At 30.2% G+C, this 23,231-nt stretch overlaps 2 protein-coding genes across 2 annotated transcripts; both read right to left on the minus strand.

The window, feature by feature from the left end:
• Positions 1 to 5,249: 5,249 nt before the first annotated feature.
• LOC123205818 (beta-fructofuranosidase, insoluble isoenzyme CWINV1-like) lies at positions 5,250 to 8,011 on the minus strand. The gene is made up of 7 exons (XM_044622861.1): positions 7,828 to 8,011; positions 7,687 to 7,695; positions 6,751 to 7,613; positions 6,485 to 6,643; positions 6,152 to 6,396; positions 5,985 to 6,075; positions 5,250 to 5,906 (listed from the first exon to the last, which is right to left on the minus strand). Exons 1-7 carry the CDS (start codon positions 8,009 to 8,011, stop codon positions 5,727 to 5,729), a joined length of 1,731 nt encoding a protein of 576 aa, XP_044478796.1. The 3' UTR covers positions 5,250 to 5,726.
• Positions 8,012 to 10,906: 2,895 nt separating this feature from the next.
• LOC123205806 (beta-fructofuranosidase, insoluble isoenzyme CWINV1-like) lies at positions 10,907 to 13,510 on the minus strand. Its single transcript, XM_044622849.1, has 7 exons — positions 13,308 to 13,510; positions 13,180 to 13,188; positions 12,229 to 13,091; positions 11,945 to 12,103; positions 11,511 to 11,749; positions 11,334 to 11,424; positions 10,907 to 11,251 (listed from the first exon to the last, which is right to left on the minus strand). Exons 1-7 carry the CDS (start codon positions 13,483 to 13,485, stop codon positions 11,072 to 11,074), a joined length of 1,719 nt encoding a protein of 572 aa, XP_044478784.1. The 5' UTR covers positions 13,486 to 13,510; the 3' UTR covers positions 10,907 to 11,071.
• Between the last annotated feature and the right edge of the window lie 9,721 nt (positions 13,511 to 23,231).

Here is a 23,231-nt window from a genome sequence, read left to right on the forward strand (position 1 = left end):
CTGATCATTATCTAGATTTTATTAAACAATATAGTGATGACAAATTAAATGTTTTAGCATGGTGGAAAGAAATCTAGAAAGTTTTCATGTACCTTATGTCATGACATGAGATCTATTAGCTCCTCCGATGTCTACTACAACATTAAAATATGTTTTTAGTGCAAGTGATGCTTGTTGGACGATAGACGATCCAATTGAGACTCACACATGGTCAAAATGATTATGTGTATGAAAGATTGGGTGAAAATTGACTTTAAGTTACAAAATCAAGTCATAGAAAATATTTTTGAAGAATTCAAGAATCTGAACATTGAAGACGAGTAGATGGTATATATGTATCGTACTTATATTTGTAATTGTATATTATATAAATGAATTGATTTGTAATATGTTTGAATATTTTTCTTTATGTAACAATGCTATTCCTTTGCTACAAGTGAGTGATTATTAATAAAATATTTGAGAAAATTTTCTCGGTTTTAGTGATTAGAAAATGATTTTTATTTAAATATTTTAATTAAAATTAAAAATTTAGTTTTAACGAGCTAGCTTGTTAAAGGCCAACACAACACGACTACTTAAAGATTGTCATGAGTCTATATGTTTTAGTAGAGTAGCCTGACATGGAGGCCTATAATGGTGTGGGCCTTGGGCCCAACACGACCCGTAGTAATGGTGAGTTGTGTCGAAATGGCCTCCAGTCAAAATTTATGTATAGAGTTTAAATTTAATACTGTCAAAATTTACATATAAATATGATATTATCATTGAATAATGCTACACAATTCAAAAATCCATTTATTATTGTAATGCTACACAATTCAAACACTTAAGATTATAAAACTTCATAAAATCCATTTATTATTGTAACACATAACAAATACGATAATGTTATATGAAATGATGAATTGGGACAAAATTTTTTACCAAATGATATTTATATACCTTTATACCTTTACAAAATGATGAACATAAAACGGTGCATTTTTTCGAGCGAGTGCAAAAATGTGTAAAAGTGTAAAGAGGTTTGTGGAAATGCGAAGGTGTGAGTGAAAATATGAAGGGCACGTGTCAACTCCGAAGGGGTGAGTGAAATCATAAAGGGATGCGTGAAATCGTAAAAGGGTGCGTCAACTCAGAAGGGGTGCGTCAAAATCGTAAAGGACTACGTGAAATCGTAAAAGGTGCGTCAACTCTGAAAGGGTACGTGAAATCGTAAAAGGATGCATCATTCTCTGAAGGGGTGCATGCATACATAAAGGGGTGCGTCAAAATCGTAAAGGACTGCATGAAATTGTAAAAGGTTTGTCAACTCCGAAGGGGTACATGAAATCGTAAAAGGGTGCATCATTCTCTTAAGAGGTGCATGCATGCATAAAGGGGTACATGAAATCTTAAAAGGGTGTGTCAGCTTCTGAAATGGGTGCGTCAACCTCTAAAGAGGTGCGTGAAAGGGTGCGACACTTTGTTATAACCTGAAGGGGTGCGTGAAAGGGTGTGGCAAGACTGAAGGGTTGTGTGAAAATACAAATGGGTATGTAAAAATACAAATGAGTGCATAAAAATACAAACGAGTGTATAAAAATACAAATAAGGTGTAAAAATACAAATGGTTGCGTAAAAATACAAAACGGGTGTATGAAAATACAAAACAGGTACGTGAAAATACAAACGGGCCATAAAAATACAAACGGGTGCGTGAAAATACAAACCGGTGTGTAAAGATATAAACAGGTGCGTAAAAATATAAAATAGTGTGTGAAAATAGAAAAAGGGTGCGTGAAAATACAAATAGGTGCGTGAAAATATAAACAGGTGCGTAAAAATACAAATGAGTACGTGAAAATACAAACAAGTACGTAAAATATAAAAAGAGTGCGTAGATTATAAAAGGGGTGCGTGATAACATAAAAAATATATATTATATTATATATCTATATATATATTATATTAATAATATAATATATTTTTTATATATATAAAAGGGTGCGGGGAAATGCAAAAGGGTGCATCCCTTTGCATTTTTACGCACCCCTTTATATATAATATATTAATAATATAATATATAATATATTATATATATAAATATATATTATATTATATATTTTATATTAATAATATAATATATTATATATGTAAATATATATTATATTATATATTATTATTATTATTACGCATTTGTTTATATTTTCACGCACCCCTTTACACATTTACACACCTATTTACTTTTTCACGCACCTCTTTACACTTTCACGCACTCTCATAATTTCATGCACCCTTTTACAAATTCATACACCCCTTTATACTTTCACACATTCCATCAGCGTTGTCGCACCTTTTCACGCACCCACACCCTTTCACGCACCACTTCACGCACTCGCACCCCTTCAGCGTTGCCACACCCTTTCACGCACTCTTTCAAAAGTGTTCCACCCTTCCACACACTCGCACCTGCACCTTTTCACGCATACTTTCAAAAGTGTTGCACTCTTTCACGCATTTTTTCATGCACCCCTTCAGAGATTCACACACCCCTTTACATTTTTGTACATTTTTGCACCCGCTTGGAAAAATGCACCGTTTTGAGAAAACTCTCACCCTTTCACTCATTTTTGTACCATTTTGAAGAGACGTGCACATTTTCTCACCTAGTACAACCCACACATCTTGTGTTAGTTATGTCCATCATTTTGTAAATGTATAAAAGTATATAAATACCAATTATTATATCGAAAATTAATCTGTTTTTCATCTTTAAATCTTATTCATTACAGAAAAATTAAGTTTAATTTGTATACTTTGAAATATGAAAAAGATTAATCTGTGAAAACTGTTGTAAATGAAAAGAAATAGGATGATGGGTATTTTTGAAATAAAAAATATCATTTGCTTAAAAAGGTGAAAGTTGAGAAATCTTGTCGAAAAAGGTTTAGGTGGCAAATTCGATGCCTATTTTAATTAATTTCTCAATATTTTTAAATAAAGAATTGGTTTTATGTAGCATTACAGTGATATGGCTAATGAAATAAAAATTAATATATGAATGATACATCATCAATGTATTTGGTTGGTTCTCATAACATTACTCTAACAAATCACTGAAAAACTAACAAAAAACTAATCTATTTAATAAACCCTACATATGGCATAGTAGCATATATGCTAATAATTTTAACGGAACATTACTATAGACTTACTCAGCTACTAGAAACCTCCCCCGATAATGTTTCTTACACCACTCTCAAAAATCAATTTTCAATCGCACTACTGCCTTCCCCAGCAATAAGAACCATGATTGCTTGAAGAATTGTTCGAGTGTTTGAGTTCTCAGGTGAGTGAAAAATAAGTTTAAAATACAACATTGAAAATAAAAGGCCAGAGGACTATTTCCCACCAAAGTTTTAACTAAATCTTAAAGCACACTCATAATAGCTGAAAAATCCGAACACTCATCCATTGGCTAATTGAGGTTAAAATTTTTTTGTTAGAGACAAGAATAAAATCATCTTTTTACCACTAAACCCTAAAACCAAAAAAAGTTATATTATTTACCCCTTTAGTTTAGAAAACTAACAATCCCCCCCCTCCCAAATGATTAAACTTTGAAAAACTGCATTTCCCCCTTAGGAGCCGTTTGATTATGAGTTTTAAAGATTACCTTAGTAATCTATCTTTTATTCCCTTGTTTGGTTTATCAGTAATAAAATATTACAGTAATCTTCTATTACCTATGTTGACGTGAGGTAATCTGATTACCACCTTTACCTTAGGTATTTAAAGATTGTCAAGGTAATCTTGATTTTATTATAATTATATTAGTATTTATTAATTTTTTGAGACAAAAATAAATTTATTTTTAATTAATATGACAAATAATATGAAAAATATTTAAAAATAATTATATTTAAGGGCATTTAAGTAAAATAATTTACTAGTAATCTTTTATTCTCTTTAACCAAACACAATAATTATTTATACCTATCAAATTTTATCAAACATAGTAATCATTTATACCCAGTAATCATTTAAGTAATCTATCTTCAAGGTAATCTTTCTATTTTGGTAATAAAACATTACCCAAACCAAACACCCCCTTAGGGTTTCTCTTTTCTTTTTCTCCTGTGATAAAGCTCCTTTCTGCCTAACTTCCTCTTCCCACCCATCTTCCCCAGCGACGAAGCTCTCTCTTCAAATAACTAGCTTCTTGAGTATCACAAATTCACAATAATCTCTTTGAATAACTAAGTTTAGCAATATCAATAATAATCATTGTAATTTTCAGGTAACATCCACTGTAATTTCCGGGTTAATTAATACAACAAGATTGTTCATTCTCATTATTTATGTTGTTAATCTTCACACTCACAGTCTGTTTACAATAGAATCAACTTGTTCTTTATGTATCTGATAGGATTTTAGTAAATAGTTTAGATTCTGTATAAAATTATATGGGAGAGTTTTCAAGTGTGGGTTGGGATTAGTCTTGAACAATTTTATCTTACGCTATGTTAGTGATATTTCGAGTGGATTGGTCATGTCCCGTGAATGTAGGCAAATTCACCCAAACCATGAAAGTGTGGTATTATTATGTGCAAAATCATACCATTCCAGTCTGATTCCATCAATACTGAAATGTTGCAATTTTGAATAGACTTAAACTATTCCGGTGCAATTCTAATTGAAATTTCACCGACATGACCAGTGTAATTTTAACTAAAATTGAATCAAAATAATACAATTTTGATCAAATTATACTATTTCAATGTGAATCAAGTTGTCCTTCATAGGTGACTGTTTAAGGTTTTATAAAGCAGGGAAGAAAAATGTATTTAATAAAGTATGGGGGGAAATGTTGTTAATTTTTAATAAAAATTAGAAGTTATGAATGGTATTTTGCCGTTTAAGTGTATTTATCACAAAAAATAAACTAATTTCACAGACCATATTTGACAGAAGTCAACAAAATTGTTATTTTTTTTACAAAAACTATTCTTTTTAACCTAGTTTTGGTGGGATATAGTTGCCCTTAGGGGTGAATGATTTCAGATACCCTTTCAAAAAACAGAGAACCGCAATCAAAATTGAAACCAATTGATACCTAAAAACAGGAACCGAAACTGGAACCAATCCCTCTTGTAACAGGATCCTACTTGGAGCCGAGATGGTTAATTCTAGGTATAGTCTAACTCCTACCTTGAGCTAACAGTTTAAAATTTCTGACCAGACCATTTTCTTTTGTACAATCTAAAGGTTTAAAATGTGATGCAAGTTCATCTTCTAAAGATGATATTAAATTATTTTTTTACAGCAAAAGATAAATTTACCCTCGGTTCCAGTTCTCACCAAAAACTGTCAGTTCCAAAGAATTGGAACCGAAACCTCTTAAGGTAGGCTAGTTTTGATTCTTATTCGAAATTGAAATCAAGATATCCAATAGTTCCAATTTCAATTCGGGTATTTTGCTCACCCCTGATTGTCCTCGTTGTAGTGTGAGATATGACTTCAAGGCCTTGGGTTGTTCAAATTGTTTTCTTCTTTTTCAAGACTTTTAGTTGTCTCCTCCAACTCTTTCTAAACATTTATGTAAGCTATGTTCATCTACTATTGTTCCAGGGGAGAAAAAAAAAAAAAAACTGTCGATGGGCTATCATATCCTCATTATATCGTGCAAGTTTTGCTCTTTTCCTTTGGTTGTGTAAAACCTCTGAAAATTCTCTTTTTTTGCTTCATTTAATATGAGCATCCTTCAAGCTCCAAGCCTTCAAGCTCGCAACCTTTACGGCTTCGGTCCCATTATTGAAAACGTACAAATGAGCTTTATCATCAACCGCCAACTTTGGATAGACTCTGGCTGTGATGCAACTCTTGCCTCCTCCACCAAAGCTCTCCACTATTGAATGATCAATCTGTTGCAAAAAATGTCAAAAGTGGTGATGTATTTAAAACAAATTTTACTGTTTTAGTCTAATCTCTTAATGTCTTACCAAGCTCCTTAGTGATATTTTCTCTGAAACGGGATCCACATTCAAGAAAGTTCCATAAGTAGTCTTGTCATTGTCATTGTTTAAGGAAGATCTGCCATGGCAAGTATAATAAGAAATCAATCAATAAAATGGGCCAAGACCAGCTTTAGCTGAGAGAAGAGATGGACCTGCTTTGGTCACTGCACATTAGCACAACCGGTTGCTTGCTAGCTTTGCGTATAAAGATTCTGAAGAACACTGCTGTGAACTCTTGAGAATCATTAGAGGCCAAAACTTTCAACCCAAATGGACCAAGACTGCCTTTAGCTGATGCATTCCTTTCATTGCAAAGCTTTTGAGCATGGTGCCTTTTTAAATTGATCACTTCTGCTTTGTTAATGTCAGTTATCTCAAGTGAAATATCAACGTCTGCCTGTATAAACAGAAGGAAACTGAGGGAATCGACAAAATTCTTTTGTTAGTTTGTTCATTATTTGTTATTATATGCATGAAGTAGTCACCTGTGCAGCTGTGATGCCTGTTATTTCGTGGGTTGATCCTGCATCCAGCGACTTGTGCTGTAAATGTATTTCATTATCGCGAAGCATCTCAAGTTCTGCTACTGGCCATTGTATCAACTGCTTTCCGGATTTATCAAGCCAAACCGTCCTGGGAATGGCCTGCAAATTGAATCCAAGAATACAATCTTCGGTGACAAAATTTTTTAAAATGCGGATTTCGTTAGATAGTAAAGGTTGTAAGTAATGACTAATAATCACTAAATTACCTGAAGTCCAGACCATCCCTTTTTAGCATCATCCTTCACACTTGATGATTCATTAATCCATCCCCACAAGACTCTCCGATTCCTAGCACTATCAAAGAAAGTCTTGGAAGCATAAAACTTCCCATAATCATATTTCAATCCTCTGTCTCCTTCAATGGAGCCATTATCAGGAATATATTTATCAGTCCTGTAATTATAATTCCCAATTGTGTAATAATCATGCTTAGTATTATCCAAGCTGACCTTCAGCACATGCTTAACATTACTTCCAAGAGTTGATGTATCAAGACCAGTAACATTATCAACTGCCACCGGGTAAAAATCAGGACACTCCCACATTCCTGTGTGCTTGCCAGAATGTAGAGGGCGTTTAGCCTGGGACCAAGTTATAAAATCTTCACTCCTGAAAAGAATTGCCAACCCCAAATCATCGTTTTTGCTTCCAATGACGACTCTCCAGGCTTTATCAGGGCCTTGCCAGGCGGTGGAAGGGTCTCTAAATGCGCTCGCATTGATGCCATTTTTGGAATCAGGTGCCATCAGTGGGTTCTTTGGGAACTTTTCCCATTCTATAAGATAAGGGTCGGATAAATTCTTGGGGAAAGCTAAATTTTGAACCTGGTTGTTGTCAAGGTCAATGCCAGTGTACAAAATGGCCGGTTTGTCTCCAGGAAGAATTGTGGCAGAACCAGACCAGCAGCCCTTTTCATCGTATTTCTGAGAAGGGGAGATGGCCGGTTCATGTGAAACCCAGTTGATGAGATCTTCGGATGTAGAATGAGCCCACACAATGTTGCCCCACACCACACCTTTGGGATTGTATTGGTAGAACAAGTGATAAATTCCATTGTGAATCATAACTCCTGCAATGCACATATTATGGCATAAAGTGATTGTTTAGCAGTAAACAAAGAAGAGAACAAGTGTAATACTGACCATTGGGATCTGCATTGTCCATGCCACAATCACAAAACGTCCAACGGACAAAAACCCAGAGAAGAAAAGGCAAATATTGTTAGATATATAAACAAGAATATGCAAGTAAAAATTCAGGAGTATTAAAAGAGAGCGGGGCACCATTGATCCAGTTTTTGTGAGGTTGGAAATGATAACCAGTTCTGTAAGGTTGATCTGTAGAATTAGAAGAAACATTTAGAGAAATCTGAAGTTGGTCGTAAATGCAATGTGATGCTTCAAGTTCAACAATGCCATGGCCAAGGCAAAGTGAAAATAATAGGACTAGAGAGATTGAAAAGCGCATGGTGTTGAACCTGGATTCAGGTTTTGAATGATTTGCGCCATTCCAGGCTGCTATTTATAAGGATTAAACTTCAAGTGATGGCTCAAGCGATTTATTAGCTGACGCCTGAGGATTTCCTTAAATTAAGGTCTTTTGTAAATTAAGTTGACTATGAAGAAAATTTTTCTCTATGATTAGATTGAAATGGCTATTTTAGAAACTAAAATGATCTGATGACTAATCAAGGAGTATATGAGTCAAGACATGCCATAACCACATTTATCAATATGACTTGGATGCACCAATATTTTAGCCATATAAATCTTTCTTGTTACAGATTTTCAAAATCTTTTTGTATATGGAAATTGCAGAGTTGCTAAAATAGACAGCCTCCAGCTGCTGCTGCTGCTAAAATGGCGTCCTGGCCTACACACTTTAGCTGACGCCCGAGGATTTCCTTGAGTTAAGATTTTTGGTAAATTAAGTTGACAAAAAAGAAATTTTTTCGTCCATGATTAGATTTATATGGCTATTTTAGAAACTAAAACTTATATTTTAGATTATATGCATTTTAGCATTTGATCTGATGACAGATCGAGGAATATATGAGTCAAGACATGCCATTACCACATTTATCAGCCTGATTTGGATGCACCAATTTATAATATTATTTTCTTGTTACAGATCTTTTGTATAGGGAATCGCAGAGTTTTGCTAAAATGGACACCCTCCAGCTGCTGCTAAAATGGCGTCCTGGCCCACAGACTTTGGCATGCCCGGGCTTGGCACGACCAACAAATCAAGGTTTGCAAATGTGACTGGACAGTTAGGGGCCCATGGATAGGTTTGACACAAAACCTAAAAATTATAAAATATTTTTAAAATATATAAAAAAAATAATTTTTTGCGGAAAAGTCCATAGTAATATGATCCACCTATCTATAGGTCGTGTCCCAAGTCTTCAAATTTTATGGGCCAACATGATCGGTCAATGCCGACAATTTTGCCAACCTTAACCCGATATGACATATGGCATGGTGAGTCATGTCAATTTCAGCACGACATGCACATTGATAGGTCTAGCTAGACTATCACATTGAATGACAAACTCACACATTGTAACACTACAAATAAAACCTAATAATCCATTTGGTTAAAAATTTTTTAGTAGAATCCCCAATTAATAAATACACATATAAAATATGTATCATACGCTATTGTCATTTTAAACCATTTTGTAACTTGTCCAATCATATTTTTGAACTGAAAATTTTTATCAACCTCGTGTGTACAAAACACATATTACACGGTTATATTATATGTTTACCTTTTGGGATATTAAACTTTTTACCTGTTTTTTTAAACCGTGTGTGCGTGTATGTGTGTGCGCGCGCCACACATCTCAAGCTTTAAATAAAAATATCACAACAATAATCCATTTTTCTAAAATACCCTCATTGATGAAATCATACAGAAAAAAAATACCACAACAATAATCTCTCTTTTTTTCCTCAGTCTTTCAGCAAGGGAAAGAAACTCTACAAAAACAAATTTTTCAATAGAAAAGACACATGTGATTGAATAATAAAATTTGTGAAAGAAAGTAATTATAAAGGATTTAACTTGAATACAAGGGAGAGAGAAAAAAAAATTATCAAATTTCTTTAAAGAATTCATATTTATTGCAAAGATTTCACAGCAAAATTATCCACATTCAAATTAGTCTTGATTCAAGCTCTTATGTTATGTGTTTTGTTTTTTAACAATTGAAAATAAAATAATATAAGGTAGAATTATGTTTATGAGTTCATGTGAAATATAATTTTGTTGTGATTTTATGTTGTTAAATTGTTTAATGTTGAATTCAAATTAAAACAATAATTTGATCCAAATCAAATCGAGATTTACATTGAATTACATAATTGGTAATTTACATTAAATTACTTAATCAAATTTGGATCAAATTAAATTTCATACAATACAATTATGCTTCCATTTTAGAAGGGGAAACCTTACCTATCATCTTGGTCATTGCGTTGTCGTTGCCAATCGAAGAAGTTTCATCGTGCATAGAAAAACAATCCGATGATCTCTTATACTATATATGTCTAATACTATTATGTTATATTATATGATATTTACGGGAAAATAAACAAATATGTATGCTTTTGCAGAAAATATTTGCAAAAGCATGCATATATGTACATTCACATGAATGAACACATGGAAGCAAACAAGCATGCAAAAAAATAATTATGCATGTTCTCTGCAATATTTTATGTAAAGAATATATTATTTGCTTCTTTGCGTATTCACGCCAAGGTCTTCCTTTAGACTGCATGCTCTTTACAAGTAACTTATTGAATTATTTTTCCATATGCTACTTCAATATTAGATTAATGTCAACTAGAATTTAAGGAGATAAGATTAAGTGAGTTTAAAATTTTTGATATCTAATCTATAAGATTTAAATTCAAAAGTTTTTAAATTCACTTGATCTTATTTAGCATATATATAAATCTTGTTTCAAATATTGATATCAAATATCTATGTATGTTCTCTCTCTATGATACATAATAAGGAATAATATTACTTTGTTTAATTTCTCAAGGTTAAAAATAAGAACAATTTAGATATTCCAATATATAAAGTGGTAAAAATATTTAAGGTATGAAAAGTGTGATATAAATATATAAGTAAGGCCAACTTAAGGTAAAAAAATTAATTTCCCTTGCCTTTTTGTGTTTTTTTTCTTTAACAAAATATAAAATAATATTATTTTGTTACTTCAACAAAACCCGTATCAGTAAATATGCGTACAGAAGACGTGTTGTATGTAACATGTATTATATGCATATGAAATATGTATTATATGCAAATAAAGGGCAAACATTAGGATAAACCAGTATAGTAGGATTGATATAATAGTATTTCTCAAAATGTATTATTGACTTTTGCATTGAATAACAATGGCTCACGTTCTACAACTGAAAAGGAAACTTAAATTTTTCTATGTTTAAGAATTTGTTAGCGGTATCTGTCTTATTTATTGCTCTTTGATTTATCTTCTTCCAACTTCAACTAATTAATTTGAGCTTTCTTCAGGCTCCAAGCACTCAAGCTGGTGATGTTTATCTTCTCGGTTCCATAATTGAATGCATACAAGTGGGCGTCATCATCAATTGCCAAAGTTGGATAAACTCTAGCTGTTATGCAAGCTTTGCCTTTGCCGCCAAAGCTCTCCACTATAGAATGATCAATCTGCAAACGCAACAATTTAATATACCATTATTGTTGCAGGAATGTTATCAAATATGGTGTTGGTTTGACATGATGAACTCACCAGGCTTCTTAATGAGAGCTCTTCATGGAGAGGGTCAACATTAACAAAGGCTCCATAAGTGGTCTTATCATTATCAGCGTCTAAAGAAGACCTGTCATATAAAACATAATAAGGAAAACTACACAAGACTTAGAGAGGTTGACAGAGCATTAAATAGAGATGGAGAAATAGAGGAACCTGCTTTGGTCACTGCACATAAGGACCACATATTTTTCATGGTCTTTGAAAATTCTAAAATAGACTGCTGTGTATTCTTCCAGGCTCTTTGAACTCAAAACTAGCAACCCAAATGGACCTAAAGCTCCTTTCACTGAAGCACTCTTTTGACTACAAAGCAACTGTGGATTAGTCCAACCTGGCTCCAGAACTTCTGCTTTCTCAAACTCAGCTATTTTAAATGATACCTCTATATCAGCCTGTCAAACAAAACCCACCAATTTTTTGGCTTTTAGCTTAGTGGTTGAACAGACTTGGGAGAAGATAATTACTCATTTCATATATTCAAAGCTCTTTATCCATTACATTATAGTAAACATATATATGTATAAATACAAAATTTTGATGAATTTTCTTTAGTGTTTTTTACTGCATGCTGATATAGATTAACTAACCTGTGAAGCTGTGACACCTTTAACTTCAACAATTGATCCAGCCTTCAGGAATTTGCTTGGAAATTTTACTTGGTTTACACGAAGCTTTTCAATTTCAGCAATAGGCCACTGAACCAACTGTTTTACAGATTTATCCAGCCAAATTTTCCTGGGAATTGCCTGCCAAAAGAATGCAAGAAAAAAGTTTTCATTGATTTCACGCTAATATATTTATTAATTAAGTTGTTCCCATAACATGGATCTTGCAACTCAATTAAACAAAAATTAATCAATCATCAAATTACCTGTACTCCAGACCAACCCTTCTTGATATCATGTTCTACACTTGAGGATTCATTAATCCATCCCCACAAAATTCTCCGAAGAGTAACGCTATCGAAAAATGTCTTCGACGCATAAAATTTACCATAATCATACCTTAATCCAGAATCACTATCCACTTGACCTTCATCTGGCACATATTTATCTGTAGCAGTGTCATATGTTCCAATGGTGTAATACTCATGCTTTGTGTCATCCAAACTTACTTTCAACACATGCTTAATGGATGATCCCTTCGTCGATGTATCAACGCCATAGACACCTTCAGTAGCCACTGGATAAAAATCAGGGCACTCCCACATTCCAGTATGCTCAGCAGAATGTAAAGGTTGTTTTGACGCAGTCCAATTTACAAAATTTTTGCTTCTGTATAAAATTGCTAATCCCTTGTAGTTAATTTTGCTGCCAATAATCACTCTCCATATTCTGTCAGGGCCCAACCAGGCAGTGGTTGGGTCTCTGAAAGAGCTGGCATTGATTTGATTGATTGCAGTGGGTGCCATTAGAGGATTTTTTGGTGACTTGACCCATTCCGTAAGGTAAGGGTCAGATAAATTTTTGGGCACAGCCAAATTCTGGACTTGCTTGTCATTTGGGTCTATTCCTGTGTACAAGATGGCTGGTTTTCCTCCAGGGAGCATTGTGGTGGAGCCTGACCAGCAACCTTTGATATCAGATTTCTGTGATGGATAGATGGCTGCATCATGTGGGATCCAATTAATCAGGTCCGTTGATGTGGAGTGAGCCCACACAATGTTGCCCCACACTGCACCTTTTGGATTGTATTGGTAAAACAGGTGATAAATTCCCTTGTAAACCATGGGCCCTGAAAATTCACATTCATTAATTAAGTCAACACAAAAACATTTACATTAAACCACAACTAAAGCAAAAGCTCAAATCAAAATCCTAACCATTGGGATCTTCATATCCAAAAGCACCGATATTTTCCATTGCAGAAGACAAAAGAACAAATGTCAGCAAGGGAAATAAACATGTAAGATTAATGAAAGTTACAAAGGAGAATAAAATCAAAACAAACCATTCATCCAGTTCTTGGGAGGCTGAAAATGGAAACCAGTTCTGTAAGGCTGACTTTCGGAAGTGGGTTCAGAAGTTTGAAGGTTTTGGAAAACACGGTGAGATGCTTCAAGCTCAACAACACATTGGCCAAAGAAGAGAGAGAACAAAAGGAACAGACAAAGAGAAGAGCCGGCCATGGTGTTGGTGGTACAATGAGTTCTGAAAAAACTGAAAGCTTCCAGGGTATTTATAAAGGAAAAATAAATATAAACATAATAAATATTTTGTTACATTAAAATAAAAGACGTAAAAGGATTTGCTTGATTGGTGAATATGAGCAGTGAAAGCGAAATTAAAATTAAGGAGATTAAAGAGCTTGGAAGATCAAAGATGTGTGGTGTTTATCATCAGAGAAAAGTCAAAAGTCAAGCTTGGTGTTATTCTTAGAAAAATCCCAAGATGGATATGTCAATTTACTTTCACAATATAATATAATTAAACTTCGATTTACACTATAAAATTTAATTTTGTATGTCATAGTTTATAAAATCCTGTCTATTTTGTTTTTGTTAAATAATATTCTACTAACTTTCTTGACTTTTTGTTAGTCAGAGGGAAAATCCGGACTCAGAAGTAGAGATATCCGGAGAGATATCTAACTATATTCTGTAAATATTTATGGTCTTGTTCCCCCTTTTTTTTTTTTACCAAAAGACATTTTCCCACTCAAGGTTGAGTCTAATCACAAATCCCCACCTACAAAGTTTTAAAAATTTAAATACTTATTTATGAGTTATCAAAATTAATAAAATTTATTAATTTTAGACGTAAAATCATTATTTAACCAGTAATATTAAAAAATATAAAAATTTGTAACATTTTTTCTCTTTGGTTTAGAAAACTAACAATTTCCTACAAAATTAAATTTTGAAAATTTACATTTTCCACCAAAGATTTCAATTTTTTGGCAAAACCTCTCCCTCTCCAACAGTTGGCATCCTCTCTCTCCCTTCTTTTAGACTCGTCTTCTTAGGAGAAGACAAGTCTTCGTTCAAATGAATTGATGAAAATGTGAAATTCATCTTTGTTGATTTGCCTAGACGAATCATGTCAGAAGAGAGTGACTTTCAAATTACTAAAGAGGAAGGGACATCGTTAAGAGGGATAGAGAACGTTAAAGAAAACAGTCATTTGTCGAAAAATTATCCTTGAAAAATTGAAACCCTTGCGGACTGGGGACGGGGGGAGAATGCAACTTTTCAAAATTTAATCTTATAAAAAAATTATTAGTTTTCAGGTTCGGGAGGAAAATGATATAAAGTTTTATTTTTTTAATATCATTGATTAAATAACAATTTTACCCTTAAAAATAATGAATTTTATTAATTTTAACAATTATGAATGAACATTTAGATTTTTGAGACTTAGTGGATAAGAGTTAGAAGTATACTAAACCTTGAGTGGGAACAAGTCTTTTAGCTTTTCTTGATTATCAAACACTTTTTTATAAAATTATTTAGAATTCTCTTTAATAAAGATATTTATTACTTCTTAACAAAACGAATATATTACATTTCAAGTAAACATAGGAAAGAGAAATCGAAATAAACCCAACATTGTAAAAACCCAATATGACTTTCAAAAATATATGCATATAAATATAATGTTACACATGATACTAAAGAAACAATCTAACTAAGATTCAATTAACAAATTAAACACGTTTTTGAGGGAAATAAACTTAGCACGACGCCAAAAACAAATCACTGCATGGCTAGGGCAACCTTACACAAAAATTGTGGATCATGCAGGCATGAAATTAAACTTGAACATACGTTAATTAATACTGTCTCTTGTAGACAAACAATAAGGTCATAATATTAGAAGATATAATTAACTCTTAACCAACCACTTTCAGTCTATCCAATCCTTTATCATTTTCTTTCTACAGGTAGAATGCTTGTAAGTTACTTCATAATAAAAAGAGTTGATATGTACCACAAAATCTCAAAACTTTAGTGGACGCATATGGCACTTTTTTCTTAAGTTCTTTTCTATAAATTAATCTTCTTATTTTATTACTGTTAAAAACTTATTCTCACTTAAAGTTTAGTTTATCGTCAAACTTTCACTTATTAAATTCTAAAAATTCAAATATCTACCCGTTAACTATTAAAGTTAATAAAATACTTTAAATCACAAGATAAAATTGTTATTTAATAAATAATATTTAAAAAATAAATAAAATTTTATCTCATTTCACCACCTAAATTTTAAAACTAGTAATTTTTTCTTATCCTAAGTTTTGAAAACTTAATTTTTTTTCCCCTAGAGTGTTTTATATACCTTCTCCAGCCGACTTCATTTCACACCCGTCTTCTTCTTCAGCTCTCTCTCTCCATCGATGCACTAAGACGAAGATGAATTGTCTTCATCTCTTTGTCAATGAAGACAAATCAAAGAGTCATTTCAGATGAAGATGAATCGGCTTTTCATCTTCTTCTGAAATGAGATGCTAGGGGGATAGGGCTTTGTCTCTTCTTCAAAAAAAAAATCGAAAAGTTATTTGGATGAAGAAAAATCAACTCTTTGTTTTCGTTTGAAATGAAACTGAAGATGGAGAGAGAAAGCCAACAAAAAGATGGGTGGGAAGACGGAGTCGACCAGAGACAGAGATAGTCATTAAAGAAAGAAAAAAAAACACTAGAGGGGAAAAGTTAAATTTTCAAAATTTAAGATTAGAAAAATTATTAATTTTTAAAATTTAAGTAGAGAAATGAGATAAAATTTTATTTTTTTAATATTATTGGTTAAATGATGATTATACCTTTAGATTTAACAAATTTTGCTAATTTTAATAACTAACAGATAAGTATATGAATTTTTGAAACTTAATATGTAAAAGTTTGTTAATAGACTAAACTTTGGGTGGGAATAAGTCTTTCGGCCTTTTATTAATTTGGAAGGGAGAGAAATTGATTAGTTGGCTTATTATATATATGAAGTTACCATTTGCCAATGTGAAAACTCATGAAAATTTTCAAAACCCTTTTGGACATACAAATATTTCAGTCAAAGATGATGTTTTACTAAAACCAATTTCTAATAAAATTATAATAATTACAAAAATCAATGTCTAAGAAGATTATAAATAATTAAATTATATATATTAATAATAATGTGTTAATATGTGATTAATTGATTTTAAATTAGTGATATTTAAAATAAAGTTTAATCATTAAATGATAGTTAATATTAATATATAAATTAATATTCATTATTAATAAATATAATTTTACTCCATTTAAAAAAGGCCAAAAGACTATTCAATATTTTCCCCTTAAGGTTTGCAAACCATTGTCGAAGGCAGTCGTCTTCGACCATATTGGCTCTCCTTCTCAGCTTAACTCTCTCTATCGATCACATCCTAACCACTGACAAAACTTATTTTCTTTGACAAAGACAAAATTTTTTTTGTTAAAGTGTTTTTATCTTTGACAAAAATGATTTTGTCTTTATCTGAGATAAAAACCACTGTCAGAGGTCTTAGAAGAAGATGACGTGACCGTTTGAGATCTCTAATAGTCGTCTTCATCTTAGACAAAAATAAAATTGTCTTCGTCCAAAACGAAGACACTCTAATGAAGATGATTTCATCTTTGTCAAAGGAAATAGGTTTTATCGATGGTTAAGATGTGATCCACAGAGAGAGTAAAGTCGAGAGAGAGAGAGAACACTGTTGGAGACGGTGAACTTAGCCTTTTCTAACGACGGTTTGCAAACCCTAGAAGGAAAATATTAATTTTTTAAACTTTGGGGTGAGTGGAATGTGAGATTTTTAGACTGAGGGAGGCAAATGAATAAAATTTTAATTTTTAAAATTTTTTTAAATAACCATTTTACTCTTAATTTTAATTGAGATTTTAAATAGATAAGTGAAATTTTGAATTTTTTAAATCTCATATATATAACTTCAAAAACACACTTAAACTTGAACAGGACATAATCCTTTGGCCTTTAAAAAACTATGTACTTGTTACCATCAGTCTAATACATCACATATTTACTTGTGAAACGTTTTCTTGAATTTTACTTTTCAAAGTTGTAGCAGACAAAGAATATTAATATATTTATTGACCATACATTAATTAGAATTGACATTTAAGACAATAATATTAATTAATTAATTATGTGAAGTGTTAATTAATTTTTTAAAGATTTCGTGGTGTTGATAAATAGATTGATGGATGGATCCAATAGGACACGATAACATTTAAAAAAAAAAAAAAGAAACGTTCTGCACAGTATCAAAAGGTTAATTTTTTTTAACAAACATATACAATAATTAAATCATGGACCTAAATCATGCAAAAATATAGATTTCTTTCACAAGTCACAACCATTACCTATATAAATTGACTTTTATATATATATATATATATATATATATATATATATATATATATATATATATATATATATATATATATATATATATATGATTTTTATATTGGAATGGACAAACAACCATTACCCATTTAATATAATATAATTTAATATGAAATATGTCACAAGTAAAAAATAATATTTTATTCAATTATATTATATAAATTGAATAATAGAAGCTCGTATGAAAAAAACATGTGATTAACATTTTTTTAATCTAATGTTCATGTTAAATTCATTTTTTCAATGATTGAAAACAGAAATCCTATTTTCTCACCTAAAATATAACATCATTAATGAACAAAATCTTCTCACTACAACCAATTTGAAAAAAGGTGACAAAAATTTACATCTCCAAAAGTTAAAAATTTGTTTTTAAAACTAAAAAATATCCTTGAATGTAAAAAAATGTCATCCTTAAGTTAAATCTTTCATCCCCAAGTTAAATATTTATTATAGCTTCTATTTGCTTTGATTCAAATTTGTTGATGATATAGTTGTCAGGTCTCTCTCTCCTCGTCAATGGTTGGAGATAAAGACGAATTGAAAAGTCATTTTAGATGAAAATGAATTGACTCTTCATTTTCATCCAAAATGGAACGCTAGAGGGACAGAACTTCGTCTCTTTGTCGACAAAAACAAATTGAAAAGTCATTTTGGATGAAGATGAATCAACCCTTCGTCCAAAGACGGAGATGGTCACTGAGAAGAAAATAAAAACCTAAGGGGGTAAAAGTTAAGTTTTCAAAATTTAAGCTGAGAGAAAATTATTAATTTTTAAAATTTAAATGGAGAAATGAGATAAAACTTCATTTTTTTAATATTACTAGTTATATGATAATTTTATTCTTAGATTTAATGAATTTTTCTAATTTTAACAGCTAATAGGTAGGTATTCGAATTTTCAAAACTTAAAAGAGACTTTCGGGGGGAATAAATCTTTAGGCCTTTTATAAATTTAGAAGGGAGAGAAATTGATTAATTGGCTTGTTATATATCAAGTTAGAAAGCATTTTCTTTTAAATTCTTATGATAATTTTTTACCATTTGCCAATGTGAAAACTCATGAAAATTTTGAAAACCCTTTTGGATAAACAAATATTTCAGTCAAAGATGATGTTTTACTGAAATCAATTTCTAATAAAATTGTAATAATTACAAAATTCAATGTCTAATAAAATTATAAATAATTAAATTATATACATTAATAAAAATATGTTAGCATATAATTAATTAGTTTTAAATTATAATATTCAATCACTAAATGATAGTTAATATTAATACATTTAATCTTACTCAATTTTAAAAACTATGTACTTGTTACCATTAGTGTAATATATCGTATATTTACTTGTGAAACATTTTCTAGAATTTTACTCTTCAAATTTGTAGCAGACAAAAAATATTAATATATTTATTGATCATATATTAATTAGAATTGACATTTAAGACAATAATATTAATTAATTAATTAATTATGTTAAGTGTTAATTAATGTTTTAAATTTCGTGGTGTTGATAAATGGACTGACAGATGGATCCAATAGGACATGATAACATTAAAAAAAAAACAAAGAGTTCTGCGCAGGATCAAAAGGTCAATTTTTAACAAATATGTATCAATAATTAAATCATGGACCTAAAATTGAATTATTGAAATATATGAATTTTATATTGGAATGGCCGAACTATGGCCTGCCATACCCATTTAATATAATATAATTTAATATAAAATACGATACAAGTAAAAAATAATATTTTATTTAATTATATTGTGTATATTACGAAAAATGTTTAATACATTCTCATTATCAATAATCGAAATTCGCTTATTAAAAACATTTGATTAATATTTTTTCATCTAATGATCATGTTAAAATCGTTTTTTCATTGAACGAAAACGTAAATCCTATTTTCTCACCTAACATATAACATCATTAATGAACAAAATCTTTTCACTACAACAAATTTTAAAACACGTGACAAAAATTTTGCGTCTCAAAAAATTAAAAATTTATCTTTAAAAGTAAACAAATGTTTTTGAATGTCAGAAATATGGTCCTTAAAAGTTAAATGTTTCGTCCCAAATTGAATATTTGTTGTAACGTCTATTTGTTGTAGCAATTTTTTTTAATGAAGATTTTTCAAAATTTTGTTGATGAAGTTTAGTAAGTCGGTAGCTGTTATTGTTGAAGAACTTACACCAGAGTTACCATTACAATGACAACCATGAACTTAGAAAATATACGCTTGTTTTTGTTGACATTAGTGTTATAGCTAATTTTTTATTATATAGATCTGAAGCTCCTTAGAATGCCGCTTTTTTTTTTTTGGGGGGAGGTGTGCGGCGCCGCGGCGTTGGAATTTTTGTAAACAGGTCACATATTCTATTTACATATATTTTTATGAAAAGATTACATCAATTTACTATCTCTTTTTAACAGTTGGGTTAATATATAGATACGGATTGCACTGAAAAAGCACTCACAATAGCGAGAAAACAAAAATTTACTGTTATAAATATTAATTTTTTATTTCATCGATTAATTATTTATATTTTTATTAAAAAATAAATTTATAATTTTAATAAAGAGAAAATGATTGTGAAAAGTTTATTTCTTCTTGTTAAAATTTAACGATAAAGAAAATTTTGTCACCACTAATCGTTAAAGCTTCTCTAATTAAAAATATTCTCATTGTTAATACTTTTAACGAGAGAAGATAATGATAAACTATGATAGTCGTTTTTTTATCGTTAAAACTTTTTAATAATGAAAAGTAGACTTTTGATAATTATTTTTCCTTTGTTAAAATCATAAATTTATTTAATTTTAACGAGAATATAAATAATTAAATAATAAAATCATGAAAATAATACTTATAATAATATATTTTTTATTATCTTATTATTTTTCTCTCGTTATTGTTTTTTTTTATTTCTAGTGTTGTATGCACATTTTTTGAGAGGTGTTGGGCTTTCTGGTGATAAAGCAGATTGTGCAGCAGAACTTTTACACTAAATTTTTGCAAAGGGAAGAAATTGATTAAGCTAAGTTTGGTCACTGTGCATATTCAAGGTTAAAATTGTAACTTAACACAAATTATTAGAGGTATCTATCTCAGTCAGTTTTGGGGTAAAATTAGTAAATATAAAGTTTTTAAATCATTTTCATATTTTTAAATTATTAATAACAAAAGTTAAATATTAAGGACAATATAGTAATTGTAGATTTTATATGAATATTAAGGACAAAATAGTAAAACAAAATGTGAATGAAAAACATGGAAGAAAAGTTCAAGACCAACTTTTCCTCTACAGGAGTCAAAATAAAAAAATCATTATTATGTCGTAATCTGTGGATCTCATCCTTTTTCTTACTTTTCCGTACAATCTATTAATCATTTATTAAATCACAAATAATATTATATACATAATTTTTGTGTATAAATATCTATATATTATAATGTAATTATATAATTAAAAATTAAAAATAAATTAATATTTAATTATAAAAAAATTTATCATTATTTGTGTACAAAAATTATGTATATAATTTTATTGTTAAATTCTTATTTATTTTTAGTGAACTCATATGTGCCGCATGTTATAAGGAACAAAAAATATACGTTTTTTTCAATTAGAATATTTTACTAATGAAAATGCACGTAATAAAAATTTTGAGAAGATTAATGCTATATATGTATATATAATTTTAAAATTATTACAACATTATTAAAACCCATGACCAAACCAAATAACGCCCAGTTGACACTGTAGTATGTCAGGTCTAACCTATGAGTCTTTCGGACTGAGTCATAGGCTAGTTCAGATCGATCATTATTATTTAAAAAAATAAAAAATAAAAAAATATATATCAAAGGGAAATGGCTTCTCTGCCACAAATAAGGGATTATAAATAAAATGTTCGATGTATTGTCCTCAGTTTTAATAATTGAAAATTAATATGTATTTAAAATTTTTAATTAAATTTTTTTTTTAAAAAATTGTTTAAATGGATCGAACTGGCCAATTTAAGGCCTAACTCAACTCAACCTTACATATAAGGCTGGACCTTGAGCCTTCACATACTAATGGGTTACTATATGGGCCATAAGCTTGGCCCAATCTGTTAGCTTGATGGGTTGAGCTGGAGTTACCCTGATCTGACTCGTTAACAGTTTGATAGCTTTATATTAGTATATATATTTATGTAAATATAAAATCAATTATTCCGATAATTTTGATATCTTTTCAAATCATTATAATATATTCTATAATATAATATCTCGATTAATTATTATAATATATTATATACTTATTAATATCTAAAATGGTAAGTCATATGAATAAGGTAACAATTACACAAATGTGCAGACAATCTTATCATGTTCAACTGTGTGTACAAAATTGGACACTTATGAAAAGATTTGGTTTGTTTGAAATGTCAAAGAAATAAATAAATTAATAAATGTTTGAATAAATTAAACAAATATTGCACGTGGTTTCATGCTCATTCAAAGGAAAAGGCCAAGATGATAAAGTTGGTCTTTCACAAAATAAAAATTTGGAAATATACGGCGAGAAAGGCAGAAAATTCTTTGAAGACTTTTTGTCTGACATTGAATTCAAAAATAAGACTGGTTGGAATTAAACTAATTAAAGTTTAAGTTTGAATTTATTTAAATAAATTTGAATTTAAATTTAAGTTCAAAAATTTAATATTCTTAAATTTGAGTTTGAAATTTAAGGGTGTTAACTCGATAAACTCACAAATATAAAAATTTCGATACGAAACAATTAAAATAATTTTGTTTTAACCAATACGTATCAAAACGATATTATTTTAGTATTAAGTCAAACTCAAAACTTGATTCAAATCGAATTTTTCAAATAAATCAGACTGAAATATCTTCAAAACGAGTTTGAGCTTAGCTCTACTCAAATCGAATTGAGTTCAAATTGACTTTACTTGATTCAATTTAAATCTAACCCTATTCAGAAAGATGTGATGATGTGTATCAAAGATATTCATGGGTTACGGAGGCTATGTTATAATATTAGCATACATAAAATGATAACGAAATTAAAAATATAATGAGTAATTTATGAATTGAAAAAATAATGAGAAAATATATGAATTGATATATTTCATGAAATAAAACTATATGTAAAAATATTTATTATTAAATTAATAACAAAAATTGTCAAAAATTTGCAGATATAAAAATATTTTTTGGAATGAAAGATTAATATATATGTTAAGGGTTGACCACAATTGTTTTTTCCTTGGGATATTGGAGTCAATTAATGGAAGTTTTTAGTTATTTTAAAAATTTTGTCAACAATTTAGATAGTGATTGAGAGGGATAGATAGAGGTAATCGTCCCTGGTCTTGGCATATTGCAGCGATTTTTTGAATAGTCGTTGCCGTCTTTTAAAAGAATTAATTATTCTTTGTAGCTCATTTTCAAGCCTTTGAATCTCCACCTTCTTTTTA

The sequence above is a fragment of the Mangifera indica genome, unplaced genomic scaffold (assembly GCF_011075055.1).
Source record: "Mangifera indica cultivar Alphonso unplaced genomic scaffold, CATAS_Mindica_2.1 Un_0016, whole genome shotgun sequence".
Lineage (NCBI taxonomy): Eukaryota > Viridiplantae > Streptophyta > Magnoliopsida > Sapindales > Anacardiaceae > Mangifera > Mangifera indica.